The sequence below is a fragment of the Rattus norvegicus genome, chromosome 5 (genome assembly GCF_036323735.1).
Source record: "Rattus norvegicus strain BN/NHsdMcwi chromosome 5, GRCr8, whole genome shotgun sequence".
In the NCBI taxonomy this organism is placed as follows: Eukaryota; Metazoa; Chordata; class Mammalia; order Rodentia; family Muridae; genus Rattus; species Rattus norvegicus.
The window spans coordinates 29,892,451-29,906,596 of NC_086023.1; the positions used below are offsets into that span (position 1 = coordinate 29,892,451).

The window sequence follows — 14,146 nt, forward strand, 5'->3', positions numbered from 1 at the left end:
GCAAAGTGCTTTTCTTGTTTTTTTTATTCTTCATGCAACTACCTGCAGTAAGTACTATGACCATCTCTGTGTCTTTGTTAAGAGAGGCTCTTGCTGTTTTGACCAGGTTAGTATTAAATTCCTGGACTTTTTACTTCCGCTGTAGCCTTCAGAACAGCCAAGACAAGAAGCTCCTCCTGCTGTGCTTGCTTCCCTCCCTATTTTTGTGGTACAGGCTTTACTCTCAGCAGTCAGGAGGCAGAGGCAGGTACAACTGAATTCTAGGCCAGCCTGGTCTATAGAATGAGTGCCAAGACAGTCTGGGCTACACAGAGAAACTCAGAAAAGAGGGGGAAAACAAACAAAGAGAAAGAAAGAAAATAGGGACTCAAGATATTTATGTATAGTATTTTTCTTGAATGTTTTCCAAATTATATTCCTTCTGTAGGTGTGAATTTGAATTGATGACATAGTTGGGCAACTGCATATTTAACGATCATGAGGCAGACTGCAGCATGGTAGTGATTTCTGAGATTAGGACTGGTGTCAGTTCCTTAAGTTATACCTGTCATTCTTTTCCTCTGAGAGCATCTCCTGCAGCTCGGGTTGGCCTTGACATCCATATGTAGCTGAGCGTGACTGGGTTCTGATCCTAATTGTCTTTACATCCCAGCAGCTAGGATTATAGCACAGTTCCAGCTCTAACTCCTTAATGTTTGCCGAGTTTTGTACTTAAGTTGTATCTCTAAGTGTTAGCTGTTGTGTTGGAATGCAGAGCTAACAATTACCTCATGATGACATCGTTGAGATGGTTTAACAAGAAGTTATGGGAAGAGCCTAGTAGTTCTTCCAGGCCTAGTTAAAGAAATGGCGCAGTAACTGTTAATGATGGAGAGTTTCAGCTCACCATGGAAAACTTTTATTCAATTATTTAAACAGTAAAATCAAAATATATTCACAAATAACTTTCTCAAACAAAAACTGTGGGTGCTGACTTATATATGAGATCATTAATTATACACTTAAAAAATGGAGCGTTGTAACGAAATTCTCCAAGTTTATCCTACAGTGGATCCTGTTTACTTAGTTTATTATAGAAGTAAGCTTTGTGTAACTGCAGAAAGCTGGATTATAACAATTTATTAAGCAACTCTTAAAGAAACAGATACTATATACAGTGGTAAAAATTAAACCCTTTGGGCATACAGCCCAGGAAGAATAGAAGCCAAAAATTCTTCCTTAAAAGGAAGAAATAATGACGGCCCAGAATACATCACTTAATTTAGAATGTTTTTGCATATCCCCTCCTCTGTGTGTGTGTGTGTGTGTGTGTGTGTGTGTGTGTGTGTGTGTGTGTGTGTGTGTGAATGTGTGCATCCATCCCAAATAGTTCTTCACAGCACATTCAAATATTTAGACTGTGCCCTGTGTCAAGACGTCTTCAAATTATAGGTGTATTGTGTAGATCTAACTTGATATAAACTTTTTAAGTTTTACAGATATTTAAGTGACTTTACCTAAGTATTGTTTTTTTTTCTTGTTTAAAGCCAAATTACAGTTAAATATGTACACAGAAAGGTTTGTCTAGTACTACTAAAAAGGTACTATAAGGGGAGTTTAGTTAACTACTCAGTTAAATGAGGTGAAAGATGAATATAGTGTGCATTAGAAAAACAGAAAACAGAAACCCTGGCCTGTTGTGTTCATCACTCGAGGAGGGGAGACAGGTTATCTCTGAGTTCAAGGCCAGTCTTTACTTAACAGGGAATTCCAGGCCAGCCTGGTCCCTAGGGTGAGACTGAAAGAACAAAGGGATCTGAATAAGCAGATAAAATTTACATCAGACCCTCAGTTCTGTATAGAACTGAGGTAACAGCAGAAAAGAAGCCTTTCAGGCAGGCAGTGAAGATTAACAAAATTCCAGAAAAGGGGAGAATTCTGGTAAACTAGGAAGAGGAGAGGCTCATCAATCCGGACCCTTTAACAGGGGTTGTCATGACAGGGGTTGTCATCTTATATATTTCTGGGCCAACTAGGCATTTGTAGGAAAGAATTTCAGAGGTGCCTATAATTGCTTTGGAATGAAAATAATCCGAGTTAAAATGGAGGCTCTGGCTTCAATATCTAGCATGTCGCCCCACCCCTGCCAAATTCTAGTTATATAAACAAAATGTATTATAAGGTAAATTTCTCTATTAGCTTAGGGATGACATCATTACTTCTTATGACGAAACTGATATGACTTATGACTCAGGACACTGTTGTCTTGTTTCAGTTTGTCATTTGGGAGATTTTGTGAGGCACCTACAAGTCAAGAGAATAAGTAGTAGGAGAGGAGAGAGTGAAAAGAAGAGAGTATATTTATTGATGGGGATGCCAGGGAGTGAGGACATTGATGGGGGATGCCAGGGAGTGAGGACATTGATGGGGGATACCAGGGAGTGAGGGCATTGATGGGGGATGCCAGGGAGTGAGGACATTGATGGGGGATACCAGGGAGTGAGGGCATTGATGGGGGATGCCAGGGAGTGAGGACATTGATGGGGGATCCCAGGGAGTGAGGGCATTGATGGGGATGCCAGAGAGTGAGGGCATTGATGGGGATGCCAGGGAGTGAGGGCATTGATGGGGGATACCAGGGAGTGAGGGCATTGATGGGGATGCCAGGGAGTGAGGGCATTGATGGGGATGCCAGGGAGTGAGGGCTTGATGGGGGATGCCAGGGAGTGAGGACATTGATGGGGGATACCAGGGAGTGAGGGCATTGATGGGGGATACCAGGGAGTGAGGACATTGATGGGGATGCCAGGGAGTGAGGGCATTGATGGGGATGCCAGGGAGTGAGGGCATTGATGGGGGATGCCAGGGAGTGAGGGCATTGATGGGGATGCCAGGGAGTGAGGGCATTGATAGGAGATGCCAGGGCTTTGGAAAGGCCCAGGAGCTGTGCAGGGAGCATGGTACTACCTCAAAATCGTAATTTTTACTTACAAAGATTTACTTCAGAGTTGGCTTGGACTACTGTGTATATTTTGTTCCTTACTTATTAAAGCAGTCAACGTGAACAAGTATTAACTCACATTTGAACAGGGTAAAGAATTTAACTCGAGTCGTGATGAAAATGAAGAAAGGAGCCTTTGCCAAGGCTTGCTGACTGTGTTCCCTGCTGGCTACAACCTGCTGCAGCTCTCCGAGAGCGAGTCAGGGAAACTACAGGTGTTAGTAAAGCTCCTGGCGGCGATCTCTGAACTTCGTCCCACTGAAAAGTAAGCCCAGTGTCCAGCCATTCATGTCATTGTCTGTCAGTCACTGCGTCCTCCCTCCACAAGCCCTGCCTGGGAACTGAAACTCACTCTACAACCTTCGCTCCTGGGGAGCCTCAGCGAGATTGTCCGTGGTTGAGAGCACACACTGCTCTCCCTGTGGTTGAGAGTGCACACTGCTCTTCCAGAGAACCTGGGTAGCTAGCAGCTGCCTGTAACTACCTGCAGGGACCTGACACCCACTTCCAGCCCCTGTGGGTACCTGTGTCACACACATGTTTGCATACACACAATTAAAAATGAAAAGACTGTGCTGTGTGCACACCCTGTGTTGATTTCTCCTGGAACTCACTCTGTGTTTTCCCTTGACCGATGCTCTTTTGAGACAGCCAGTCTCTGCCCTACTTTTCTCCTTTTACTTTTGCATATAAACATTCCCCTGTTTATATGATAGAGCTTGAATTTTCGTTCAATCTTGCATTTTGTTTACTTTGCTCTTTTTAGGGTGACTTCAGAGATGAAGGAGGCAAGCGTCTAAGATGGTCTAGCATCTTAGAACTGGCAGTTTAGATAAGGACTTTAGATAAGAGAGGAGCCCCTGTGGGTTAGTGGTTCAATGCTGCTGCTGATCCTTCTGTAATATCAGTATTACATTGTCCTTCACCTAAAAAACAATGCGAGATACTGCTTTAAAATGTTATGTAATAACATTTTGTTTTTGGTTGACAGAGTGATTTTGGTATCCAACTACAGACAAACCTTGAATCTTTTAGAAGAAGTATGCAAGTGTCATGGATATGCTTGTGCAAGACTTGATGGACAAACACCAGTCTCTCAAAGACAGCAAATTGTTGATAATTTCAATAGTAAATACTCTACTGATTTTATTTTTTTATTAAGTTCAAAAGCTGGTGGTGTGGGACTTAATCTTATTGGAGGATCTCACTTAATTCTTTATGATATTGATTGGAACCCAGCTACTGACATCCAGGTAGGACTATTTATGCATTAAGTAGACATTATAAACCTCCAGAAGCACAGCTATGATGATGGTGGTGGTGGTGGTGGTGGTGGTGGTGGTGGTGGTGGTGGTGGTGGTGGTGGTGGTGGTGATGGTGGTGGTGGTGGTGGTGGTGGTGGTGATGATGATATGTTAATAGTGGTTTCGTGTTGGGCTCTAGTTTTGTACCGGCGCTCTGCTGCATCGGCGCTCTGCTGCATGCTTCCCACTTACCGTCTATTTAATCTTCACAGCATCTCCACAAATGGATGTTAGTAGCCTATGTTTCCTATCTGTAGAGAGGTGGAGATTTGTTCTCCTTCCAGCATGAGAAAGCTTTGGGTCACACTGTACAGCTAACTTGCAGGGTGTTCACGACCACTGGGGATGACAGTTATGGAGCCATGATCGAGTTGTGTAGGCTGCAGTAAGGCTACAACAGTCACTTCTTTAGGAAACTTTGTGGAGAAGACCAGGATACTTTTCAATGTACAGACAACTTTTATGTATTTTGAGGTTTTAACAAATAGATTCCTACCTCAGTTGGTATTTCATTATGGGATCCTGAGACGAGTGAAGTTTTGTGATTAACCAGGTCTCAGAGATCAGAGGAAAGTAGCTGTACTCAGTTGTTAGTTTACAAGGATACTAAAGTCAGCAAACTCATAAGGCAGAGTTCAGGAGGGACCAGGCACAAACTCCATCCATCTCCCCTCTCAGTTGTACGAACAGCATTTAATCCTCAGCACCGAGGAGGGAAGTACCGCAGGGAATTACCAGCCAAGGGACTTCCACCAAGATTTGGTGTCCAGAGCATCTGGTAGGAGTTGGTTCTGTAGCATTAGAGCCTCCACAACAGCCTGATGAATCCTCCGATCATCTTCCCCAGAGGTCAGATTTGTAGCACGTGAAGCTGAGTGTGATGGTCAGCATGAGGGAGATGAGGATGATTGTAGACAACTGAACTGCGTGGGGCAAAGACCTACATTTCAGTAGGAGAGAAAGGAGTTGGGGAAAGGGAGTCATCCAGATCCCAGCATCCAGGCTGCCTGTGGGCAGAGAGAAAAATAGGCATTTCATGGTTCTTTAAGTGGCCTCTGGTTTGCTGGTCTTGAGAGTGGGACTCTTTGAAATCTTTATCTCACAAGTTAGGGGATTTTCTTTTGTAGGCTTTAGATCAGTGGGTAATTTATGTGGTAAAAGTTGATGACCAAGCATGCTGGCAGTGTTCTATGCCTGGTAGGGTTTTCTCCTTGGTAAGGTAAGGGTAAGAGACAGCCACATGCACACATTGTCAATAAAAGAGGAACGCAGTAACAGGCTTCATAGGGTAAGGGCATTGGAGGGCAGCCTTTTTGGGAGAGTGGGCAAGGTATAAAAATATCAACCCTTTGCTGCATAGTATCACTGTTAATCCTTAAACTAGAGGGAGCCTAATGTGATTGCAGATACCGTAAGGAATTTTCAAGCGTGAGCTATTACTTGCTTCTAGGACCGTGCATGCCAGGCTGTGCTTGGTACTTTGCATCTTGACTGTCCAAATTTGCTTTCATGTTTTATCAAGATACCCATCTCACTGTTGCATGGCACTTCTGCAGCTCCTTCACACGCCTCTCTGAGTGCTCAGTCTGCTTCTCTGAGCCCAGGTCAAGGATATAAAGCGGGCACATCGTGTGTGTGCGTGTGTGTGTGTGTGTGTGTGTGTGTGCACCTGCACCTGTACCTGCAAGCCAGTGTGTGGCATGGAACGTCTGTGGAGGTCAGAGGACAGTTTGTAGGAGCTGGCTGTCTTATAGTCTAGGTTCTAGGCCTCAAATTGGCTTGTCAGGCTGACGCTCTTACCGCTGAGCATCTTGCTGGCACTTGCTTGGTTTTTGAATCTATTAGTGAAATCCAGAATTCCCAGTAGTAAAGTATACTGCGGATTATTTATGTGGCAGGGGCCATTGGATCCTACTGCACTCAGAGCTCTCCTTACCTTTGCCTAGGCCATGGCTAGAGTGTGGAGAGACGGCCAGAAACACCCTGTCCATGTTTACAGACTCCTGACTACAGGTAACAACCTTCCTGGCATAGAAAGTGATGGCCTTAAAGTTCTTTGTTGTTAGTTTGTGCTTCAATATCTGGAATGTATTCTTTTATCAGATAATAAGTAACAAACGTTTTACCAAACACAAGTAATGGACACAAGAAGGAAATCTAATGGGTGTTTTCTCCCCAGGTACAATAGAGGAAAAGATCTATCAAAGGCAGATCAGTAAGCAAGGCCTTTCTGGGGCGGTTGTAGACCTAACCAGATCATCCGAACAGATCCAGTTTTCAGTGGAAGAGCTTAAAAACTTGTTCACATTACATGAAAATTCACATTGTGTTACTCATGACCTGCTTGACTGTGAGTGCACAGGAGAGAAAGATCACTCTGGTGAGTTGTATGTTGATCCCGCTACCGCAGTACACTCAACTTGGCTCTGAAAACATTGAAAGAGCAACTCAGAAATGCCTGCCATTTGCATGTATTAGTTTTCTTTGTCCCTCGGGTTGTAGGACAAGTACTGGGTACACACTTGAGAAAGTATTCAGTAGAACCTTAAGCTCAGTTTCATTTCTTCTAAATTTGTTGTGAAAAAATTTACTAGCAAATCTCTCAAAGCCTGGCAGAATGGCTTCAGAATAAGAAAGATGTTTTAATGAAATTTCATAAAATCCTTACACGTAAAATTACGAATTGTTTGTCTAAATCATGTAAGATTTATTCATAATAGGGCAAGACTTTGAGGTGCTTAGAAAAATCAACTATGCTTCTCAGTTCTTGGACCACGAGTGTTGTTTAAATAATCCTGAGACTCTCTGTCTTTAAAGTTAGACACTGTTCACAGGGGAACCAGGTGAGAATGGCGTGAGGAAGCCATGTCCAGGAAGGGAAGGTCACTTGGCAGATAGATGATGTCGTTGGGGGCTGGAGGGATGGCCTGGCAGCTAAGAGTGCTTGCTGCACGGTCATGAGGACTGGACTTTGGGTCCTAGCACCATGTAACAGACAAGGCATGTTTTTGTGTACATGGTACATAAAGTGCAAAGGCACTGCCCACTCACCCGGCACACAGACACTCAGACAGAAATTATAACATAAATCTTTGTGATGTTTAAGTTTTTCTTTTTTAACTTCTTAAAGGGAGGAGTTTGAGGTGTGTATATGATGTAAATACAGTACTTATATATGAAATTCTCAAAACAAAACATGTACATAAATATTATTGTACATGTGCACACATGTACAGATACACATTAAATCATATATACATACCCGTATGTTATACAATATTTTCTGTGGTTTTAGGGATTGAATCTAGAGCTTTGAACATGCTGAATGAGTACTCTGAGTTCTGAGCCACAAACCCAGCCCAAAGCTAATGTTTTATATAACCTGTAATTTAGTTTATATAAATTTACACATTCTAAAATTTATATTGCACATACTAGTATTAACAGATATGACTATGCATAATCATAATTATATTTCAGTTCTGTTGATATAGGACATATTTATTAGGGTAGATTTTATTTTACTTGTTTAGTTTTTGAGACACGGTCTTACTCTGTAGCTCTGGCTGGTCTGGAACTTGTATGTAGACAGGCTACCTTCACCTCTTCACTCTCTTACCCCTGCCTTAGGAGTAGATTTAAAACCTCAGATAAATATTTTCATTTGTCTCTTCATGGACATTACTTACTATGTACTTTTCTTTTTTGCTTTATTTTGTAAAACTTTTCTTTTTTCTTTTTTCTTTTTTTTTTTTTGTAAGTCAAGCTCTTGTTAGGTAGCCTGGGATAGCTTCAAATTCCCTTTGTAGCCCAGGCTAGCCTTGAACTCAGAGATACTCTTGCCTCTGCTAGGATTAAAGGCATGCACCACCATCTCTCAGAATGACTTAATGGTTTTCAAACTTATTTTCTAAAATGGTTTTAACCCTTTTACATTTTCTTCTTTGTAGAGTCTCATAAATTTGATATAAATTTGATAAGTGGTGTAAATACAAGAATTCACTGTAAGCTTTTAGGAATAGCAATATACGGAGCAGGGTGAGTTCCTTTCCCACTCAGCCGTGTTACCTTACATTGTATGGACATATAATCATTTATTTACCCCCACACTACACGTGTGTAATTAGTTATACACTTTTACTTATACACCTTTTTTCCTGCAGTAAAGTATGTATTTGTCAGATAACGTATTTTTGTTAGTGTCTGCAGTTCCGGCTGCACAGGTTGTGATCACTCTGGCCTCCTTGAGCACCTATGTTCACGTGCACACACCCACCCACGTGTATACACTACACGCACCCACATGCAGACACACAAACCATAGAGTTAAAAATAACAAGTTTTTAGAGGCATCTTACCTGAATTGATGGGTGCAGTAGTCTTTATGCCTCATTTCGCAGGGAGCCAGTCTAGAGAATATTAGTGTGCTCACTGCAGAGACTCAGGACTTTGATGGATGGCGTTCGGACTCCGATGTTTGTGTTTGCAACACAGAAAAAAATAAACACAGAACTTGTCTATTTATTGGTGCTGGAGATTGGACAAGAGACCTTATGCACACAAGACGAGGGCTCACTCACACTGTGACTCTACCCCAGCTCTGTCCCACAGGCCTTACCTGACGGTTGTGCACTAGGAAACATTTGTTTGGGAGATCATTTGTCTGATGTGTATCTTTTTAGTAGACATTGAAGCTGTTGGATTCAGAGGCCAGAAGGCTTACTGAGCACACAGTCAGCAGCCTTTCACGATGTGCAAATGGATGAATGGTTTAATCTGAACTATGGTGATCAGACGTGGCACATGATTCTGTATGTAGTGGGGTGGCTGCTGTCCAAAGGGTCTTACTGTTTAATTCATTGCAGATGATGCGTCGGAAAACCCTGTCACCTCTAGACAGTGTCAGCTTGGCCCTCAGAAGTCCAGCTCCTCGAGACCTCTGTCCATGTCACAGCTGAAGCAGTGGAAACATTTTTCAGGAGACCATTTAAATCTCCCAGACCCATTTCTCGAAAGAATAAGGGAAAATGTGTCCTTCTTTTTCCAGAATATAACCAACCAAGCTCCTGCCATCTAATGAAGGACCACTTTCCAACATTTCTGTACTCCCCTTAAAAATTAATATAGGAATTAACTGTAATCTTGAAAATGACAAAATTATTTAAATTATAATAGTGAACTTTGTTTCACAATATGTCTATTTATGTACAATAAAACCTGAGTTGTTTTTTAATCTTGTGCCGTCCGATGTGCCGTCCTACATCTGCTCATGCTCTATGTGAGTCCGCGATGGATAAACTTCATCCCGTGTCAGCAGTTTAACTTGCCTTTCCCTGATTGCTTAAGGCTGCCGTGTGCTCTCCTGAGTGTGTGTTGGTTGTTTCTTCTTTTGAGAGCTGTGTAGTTTATTAGCCTGTTTATTGATGGGATGAGTTAGGGTTTTTTGCTGTTTAATTTTTGTGGTTCTTTCTGTATCTGGATATGACTCTCAGCCTCTCTTCACTCTGGTGATGGTGCCCTGTGCTTCCTTAGACCTTCGTCTTTGTGGCACTTTTGGAAGTGGGAGATTAAGGAAGGGACAGCAGGGCAGGAGTGGGTGGGAGTGGGCAGTTGAGCTGGTGAAAGCACACACTCTGGAGTATTGTCAGCACACACGTTTCCTGTTAAGAAAACTCCTGCCTCGGGCTGGAGAGATGGCTCAGCCGTTAAAGGCTGGGCTCACAACCAAATATATAAGAAAACTCCTGCCTCAGCCTGTGTCTTGCAGGGTCTGTGTTTTCCTCTAGCAGTTTATACAGTTCCCGCCGTGATTTTGAATAGATTTTTGTGCAGAGTGAGAAAGATGGATCCAGTGTCGTCCTACAAATGGAAACTGTTAAGTGTAGCAACTCTGCAGGGAAAGGCTCCTCTACAGGAGCTCTGCTCCGAAGCTTCCCAGCAAGTGTTGCAGCTCTGCTCCTAGGAGGTTTCCTTAGGGAAAACTCTGCTCTGAGGAAAGTATCCAGCTCTGCTCTGAGAGGCATCTTGGCAGTCAGGAGCCAAGGAATACAGCAAAGTCACAACACACAACAAACTTCTCGTGGGAGATTTATTGGGAGGGATAAATCCAATTTTTTGAGGCTGGTGGTTGCCTCATTTGTAGGATTTCTTGGAGCCAGGGGGTCTTTCCAGGGTGGGGGTTGGTAGGTTTTTTACTTTGGATGGTAGGGCAGGGTCTGGCAGTTAAGAGTTTTCTGTGAGTGGAACCTGGTGGCTTGAGGACCCCAGGAAGGGAGGGGCCTGGCCACCAGTGTGCCTTGCGGGGCTTTTGTCTTCTGTCTGGTTCACTTGTTTTGTGCCAGTACCATGATTTTGTTGTTGTGACTGTGGTTGTTATATTGTGGTAAGGATTGCCTGCTTTATTTGGGGACTTCTGTGCTTCTAGATATATTTTAGGATTCCTTTTCCTAGTTCTGTGAAGCACACTATTGGGATTTTAATGAGATTGCATTTAATCTGCAGACTGCTTTTGGTAATTTTACCAACCTGTAGTGGTGTCTTTCCATCTTCCAGTAAGTTTTTCAATTTATTTTTTTTTCAGTGCTTTAAAGTTCTCATTTTAGAAATTCATGCTGGGTAGTTTTGTTGTTTTTAAACTCTTATAAATGGGACACTCCCCCTTCAAGTGTTCCTGCCCTGGTGGGGTGGAAAGGTGTCCTGAGACTTGGAAGCCCAGGAACCACACAGCAGAGAGAAGCCGCCTCAGCAGAGGGGCTGCAGCTGCCAGGGGAGGGGACCCCAGCTGACTGAGGAGCTGAGGGCCTCCGCCCTGCTCCCCTCCTGCTTCTCCTCACTGCTTCCTGGTTTCTTCTGATGAGTCACACCAGGTAATCTCATAAAAGAGATTTATTGGGAGGATCCAGGATATGGAGGGATGAATCCGGGTTGGCTGCCTCTGCTTACCAGAGGGAACAGAGGCAAATTGAACCAAGGGCAGAGCTTTTCAGGGCAGAGCTATCTGGAGTGCAGATTGGGGAGCTCAGGGATTGGTGGGTTTTCATGCTCGGGGACTGGTGACGCTCTTCTCCCCTTCCCTTTTATCAGGTCCATGGGTTAGGCTGGGAAGACCTTCCAGGCTGGAAGGGGCTTTGGCTGTAGCACCATCACTGAGGGGATGGAGGGGCTGAAGGGGACGGATTGGGGATGCTGGAGAGGAGGTTCTGCCACCATGAACTGCTTCTGAAGGGAGGAAAGGAGATGCCGCAGCTTTGCCAGGTGCAGCTGTTTTGACAGCTCCTGTAGGTGGTCCCTTACTTATGATGGCTGCAGGCTGGGGTGGGAAAGAGATGCTGTGGCTTTAACAGCTCTTGTGATGACCACTCGGGGACTACACTCCCCTTGATTTCTTTCTTGATTGAGTTCATTACTCCAGAGCTTGATGCTAGTTTTTGCATCTGATTTTTTTTCTTTTCTTTTTTACATAGCAAGTAGCTGAAGATGACTTTGAATATCTAATCCTTTTTTCTCCCAAATACTGGAATTACAGGTGTAAACTACCAATCGAGTTTATATTGTGCAGGGATTTGAAAGACCCCCGGTGTGGGGAGACCCTCATTCAAGTCTCGGTATGACGCACCCCCTCCCCCAAGAACTCACACAAGACCATCCTTGCTGTAATTACATGAGGTTTATTGATAGGAACCAGTGCACTGGGGTCGAGACTCATATCCCACGCAGGGGCACAGGAGTTCGATGACCAGTAGCTGGGAGAAGGGGTACTTAAATCACCACACTGGCAGCAGTGAGCATCCCTCTCTGCCCACCCACCATTCTGGATTCCTGAAAGAAAAACTGATGGTGTAAAGGGATATTATTTTCTTTTTCCCTGTGTAACAGATTTTGGGGGGCGGGGGGCAGAACCAGTTTCCTGTGGCCCTCTTCTATAGCTAGTTTATTCTTTCCCTTGAGTCGTTTCAAATTCCCATCAGCAAGACTCGCTCTTTGGTGCCTACAAAATCAATACCAGTTCAGGATTCAGCTTTTATCACTAAAAAAATATACTGTGGGGGAAAAATCTTTTGATTCAGACCATGCTTTATTGGAGTTTGTTACACAACTTAAGAGCCTGGAGTGTTAGATATAATTTAATCATATATTTCAGGAGTCATTTTATTTTTAAAGTCTGGTACCCACAATGCAAGCTCTCTATGTGCCTACTGCCTCTCTCTGCACTAATTACAGGAGAGACTCCCAAGCCTAGTAACATGTCTCAGAAGCCCGAGTCAACAGCGCAGATTCCATGAGTCTTTGGGAACTCACACTCTTGTTTGTGTGGACAGGCTCCCCAAATCACTAATGTATTTTTGTCAGTGATAAATGAATATAGCAAGGCTGCACCCTAAGGGCCCAGTCAAATGATCTGCCAACTTTGATTTAATTTTCATTAACTGCTCTTAGCTTATCAGGGAGTGAGATTAACCATTCTTCCCCAGGGTAGATGCTAAGAAAGGCTCAAGGAGGCCTAGAGTTGAGCTGTCCTCAGTAGGACAGCAGAGACACCACAGTGTAAGTGAGCATCAAGGCTTGGAGACTCAATCCCAGTGAGGATGACTGAGGCGGGAGTGAGGCACAAGTAAGCTTTGACGAAGTAACTTATAACAGGGTTTTGCAAAGAGGTTGCATTTTTGTTTGTCTGTGCTATTGTATTTGTTTTGAACTTTTGGACCACCATGATTTATGTCACTGTGACTAGTCTATCATGAGAACGGCACAAATGTGACAGCTAGGGATTGTATCAGCACTTTGGGAGTGTTAATTTAGTGATGACTACTTTCTCCTGTAAGCAAAACCATTGCAGTAGCTCTCACTTTAACCTTGATTCTTTGAATCCTCCTACATTTTAAAATTTGATCATGGGCAAAGAAGACACTGTTAGCTTTAGTACAAGGGGCTGGTTGCTCTAATATTTATTTACTTGGCTGTCTGGAAGGTAGAACCTTGGAGGACACCATTCAGGGAAGCCTTGTTTTTATCATAAAGCCATATCGTATCTCAAATTATGGTACAGAACAACAACAACAACAATAATAATACAGAACAACAACAACAATAATAATGATAGTAATAATAATAATACTAATAATAATAGACACAAAACAGGATTCTTAACTAAGGGGAAAAGAACATAGGGCCTAGAAATAAACCTAAAAACTTTTCCCAGCTCAATGCTTGCCATACCCCACACAGGATTAGCATCTAGAATGTAGAAAGAGCTGCAAAATCTAAATACCCAGATCAAACCATCAAATCATGAGTAGTGAGCTATTGAATTTAAATACAGTTCTCAAAAGAACTACAAATGGCAAACGAATACTATAAAAGGTGTTTAACATCCTCCACACCAGAGAATTCCAACTGAAAGCTGCCTTGAAATTCCATTTCACCCTAGTCAGGACGACTGCAGTCAGGAAATCAAATGACTGCTGGCTGTGGTGGCATACTTCTTTAATCCCAGCACTTGGGAAACAGGCTGGCAGAGCTCTCTGAATTCAATGCCAGCCTGGTCTACACAGTTCCAGGACACCCAGGCTTCTGTGGAGAAACCTATCCAGAAAGAAAAGAAAGGACAAATGCTGCTGAGGAGGGGAGAGGAGACTTCACTCAGTGATGGTGGGAAGGTAAGCTAATACAGCTACTGAGGAAATCAGTGTGGGGTCTTCAAAAGGACAAAAACAATTATCGTGATCAGTTAGATCACTCTTGATAGATTCCCAAAGGACTCTAAATTGACATGCCCCAGAAGCACACGTGTGTTTATTGTTGCAATATTCACAGTAGCCAAAAAATGGAATCAAGTTCAGTACATGGATGGCAAAGAAAAAGT

At 43.2% G+C, this 14,146-nt stretch overlaps 1 protein-coding gene across 2 annotated transcripts in view; it reads left to right on the top strand.

Moving 5' to 3' along the window:
* Window positions 1-9,517, top strand: part of Rad54b (RAD54 homolog B) — a 72,503-nt gene extending 62,986 nt beyond the window's left edge. The window contains 5 exon segments of one of the 2 annotated variants that reach the window (NM_001191755.3): window positions 3,070-3,245; window positions 3,972-4,233; window positions 6,231-6,297; window positions 6,464-6,664; window positions 9,150-9,514. In NM_001191755.3, the coding sequence (NP_001178684.2) occupies window positions 3,070-3,245; window positions 3,972-4,233; window positions 6,231-6,297; window positions 6,464-6,664; window positions 9,150-9,361 (918 nt within the window). In that variant the 3' untranslated portion in view covers window positions 9,362-9,514. 2 annotated transcript variants of the gene reach the window in all.
* The last annotated feature ends 4,629 nt before the right edge of the window (window positions 9,518-14,146 follow it).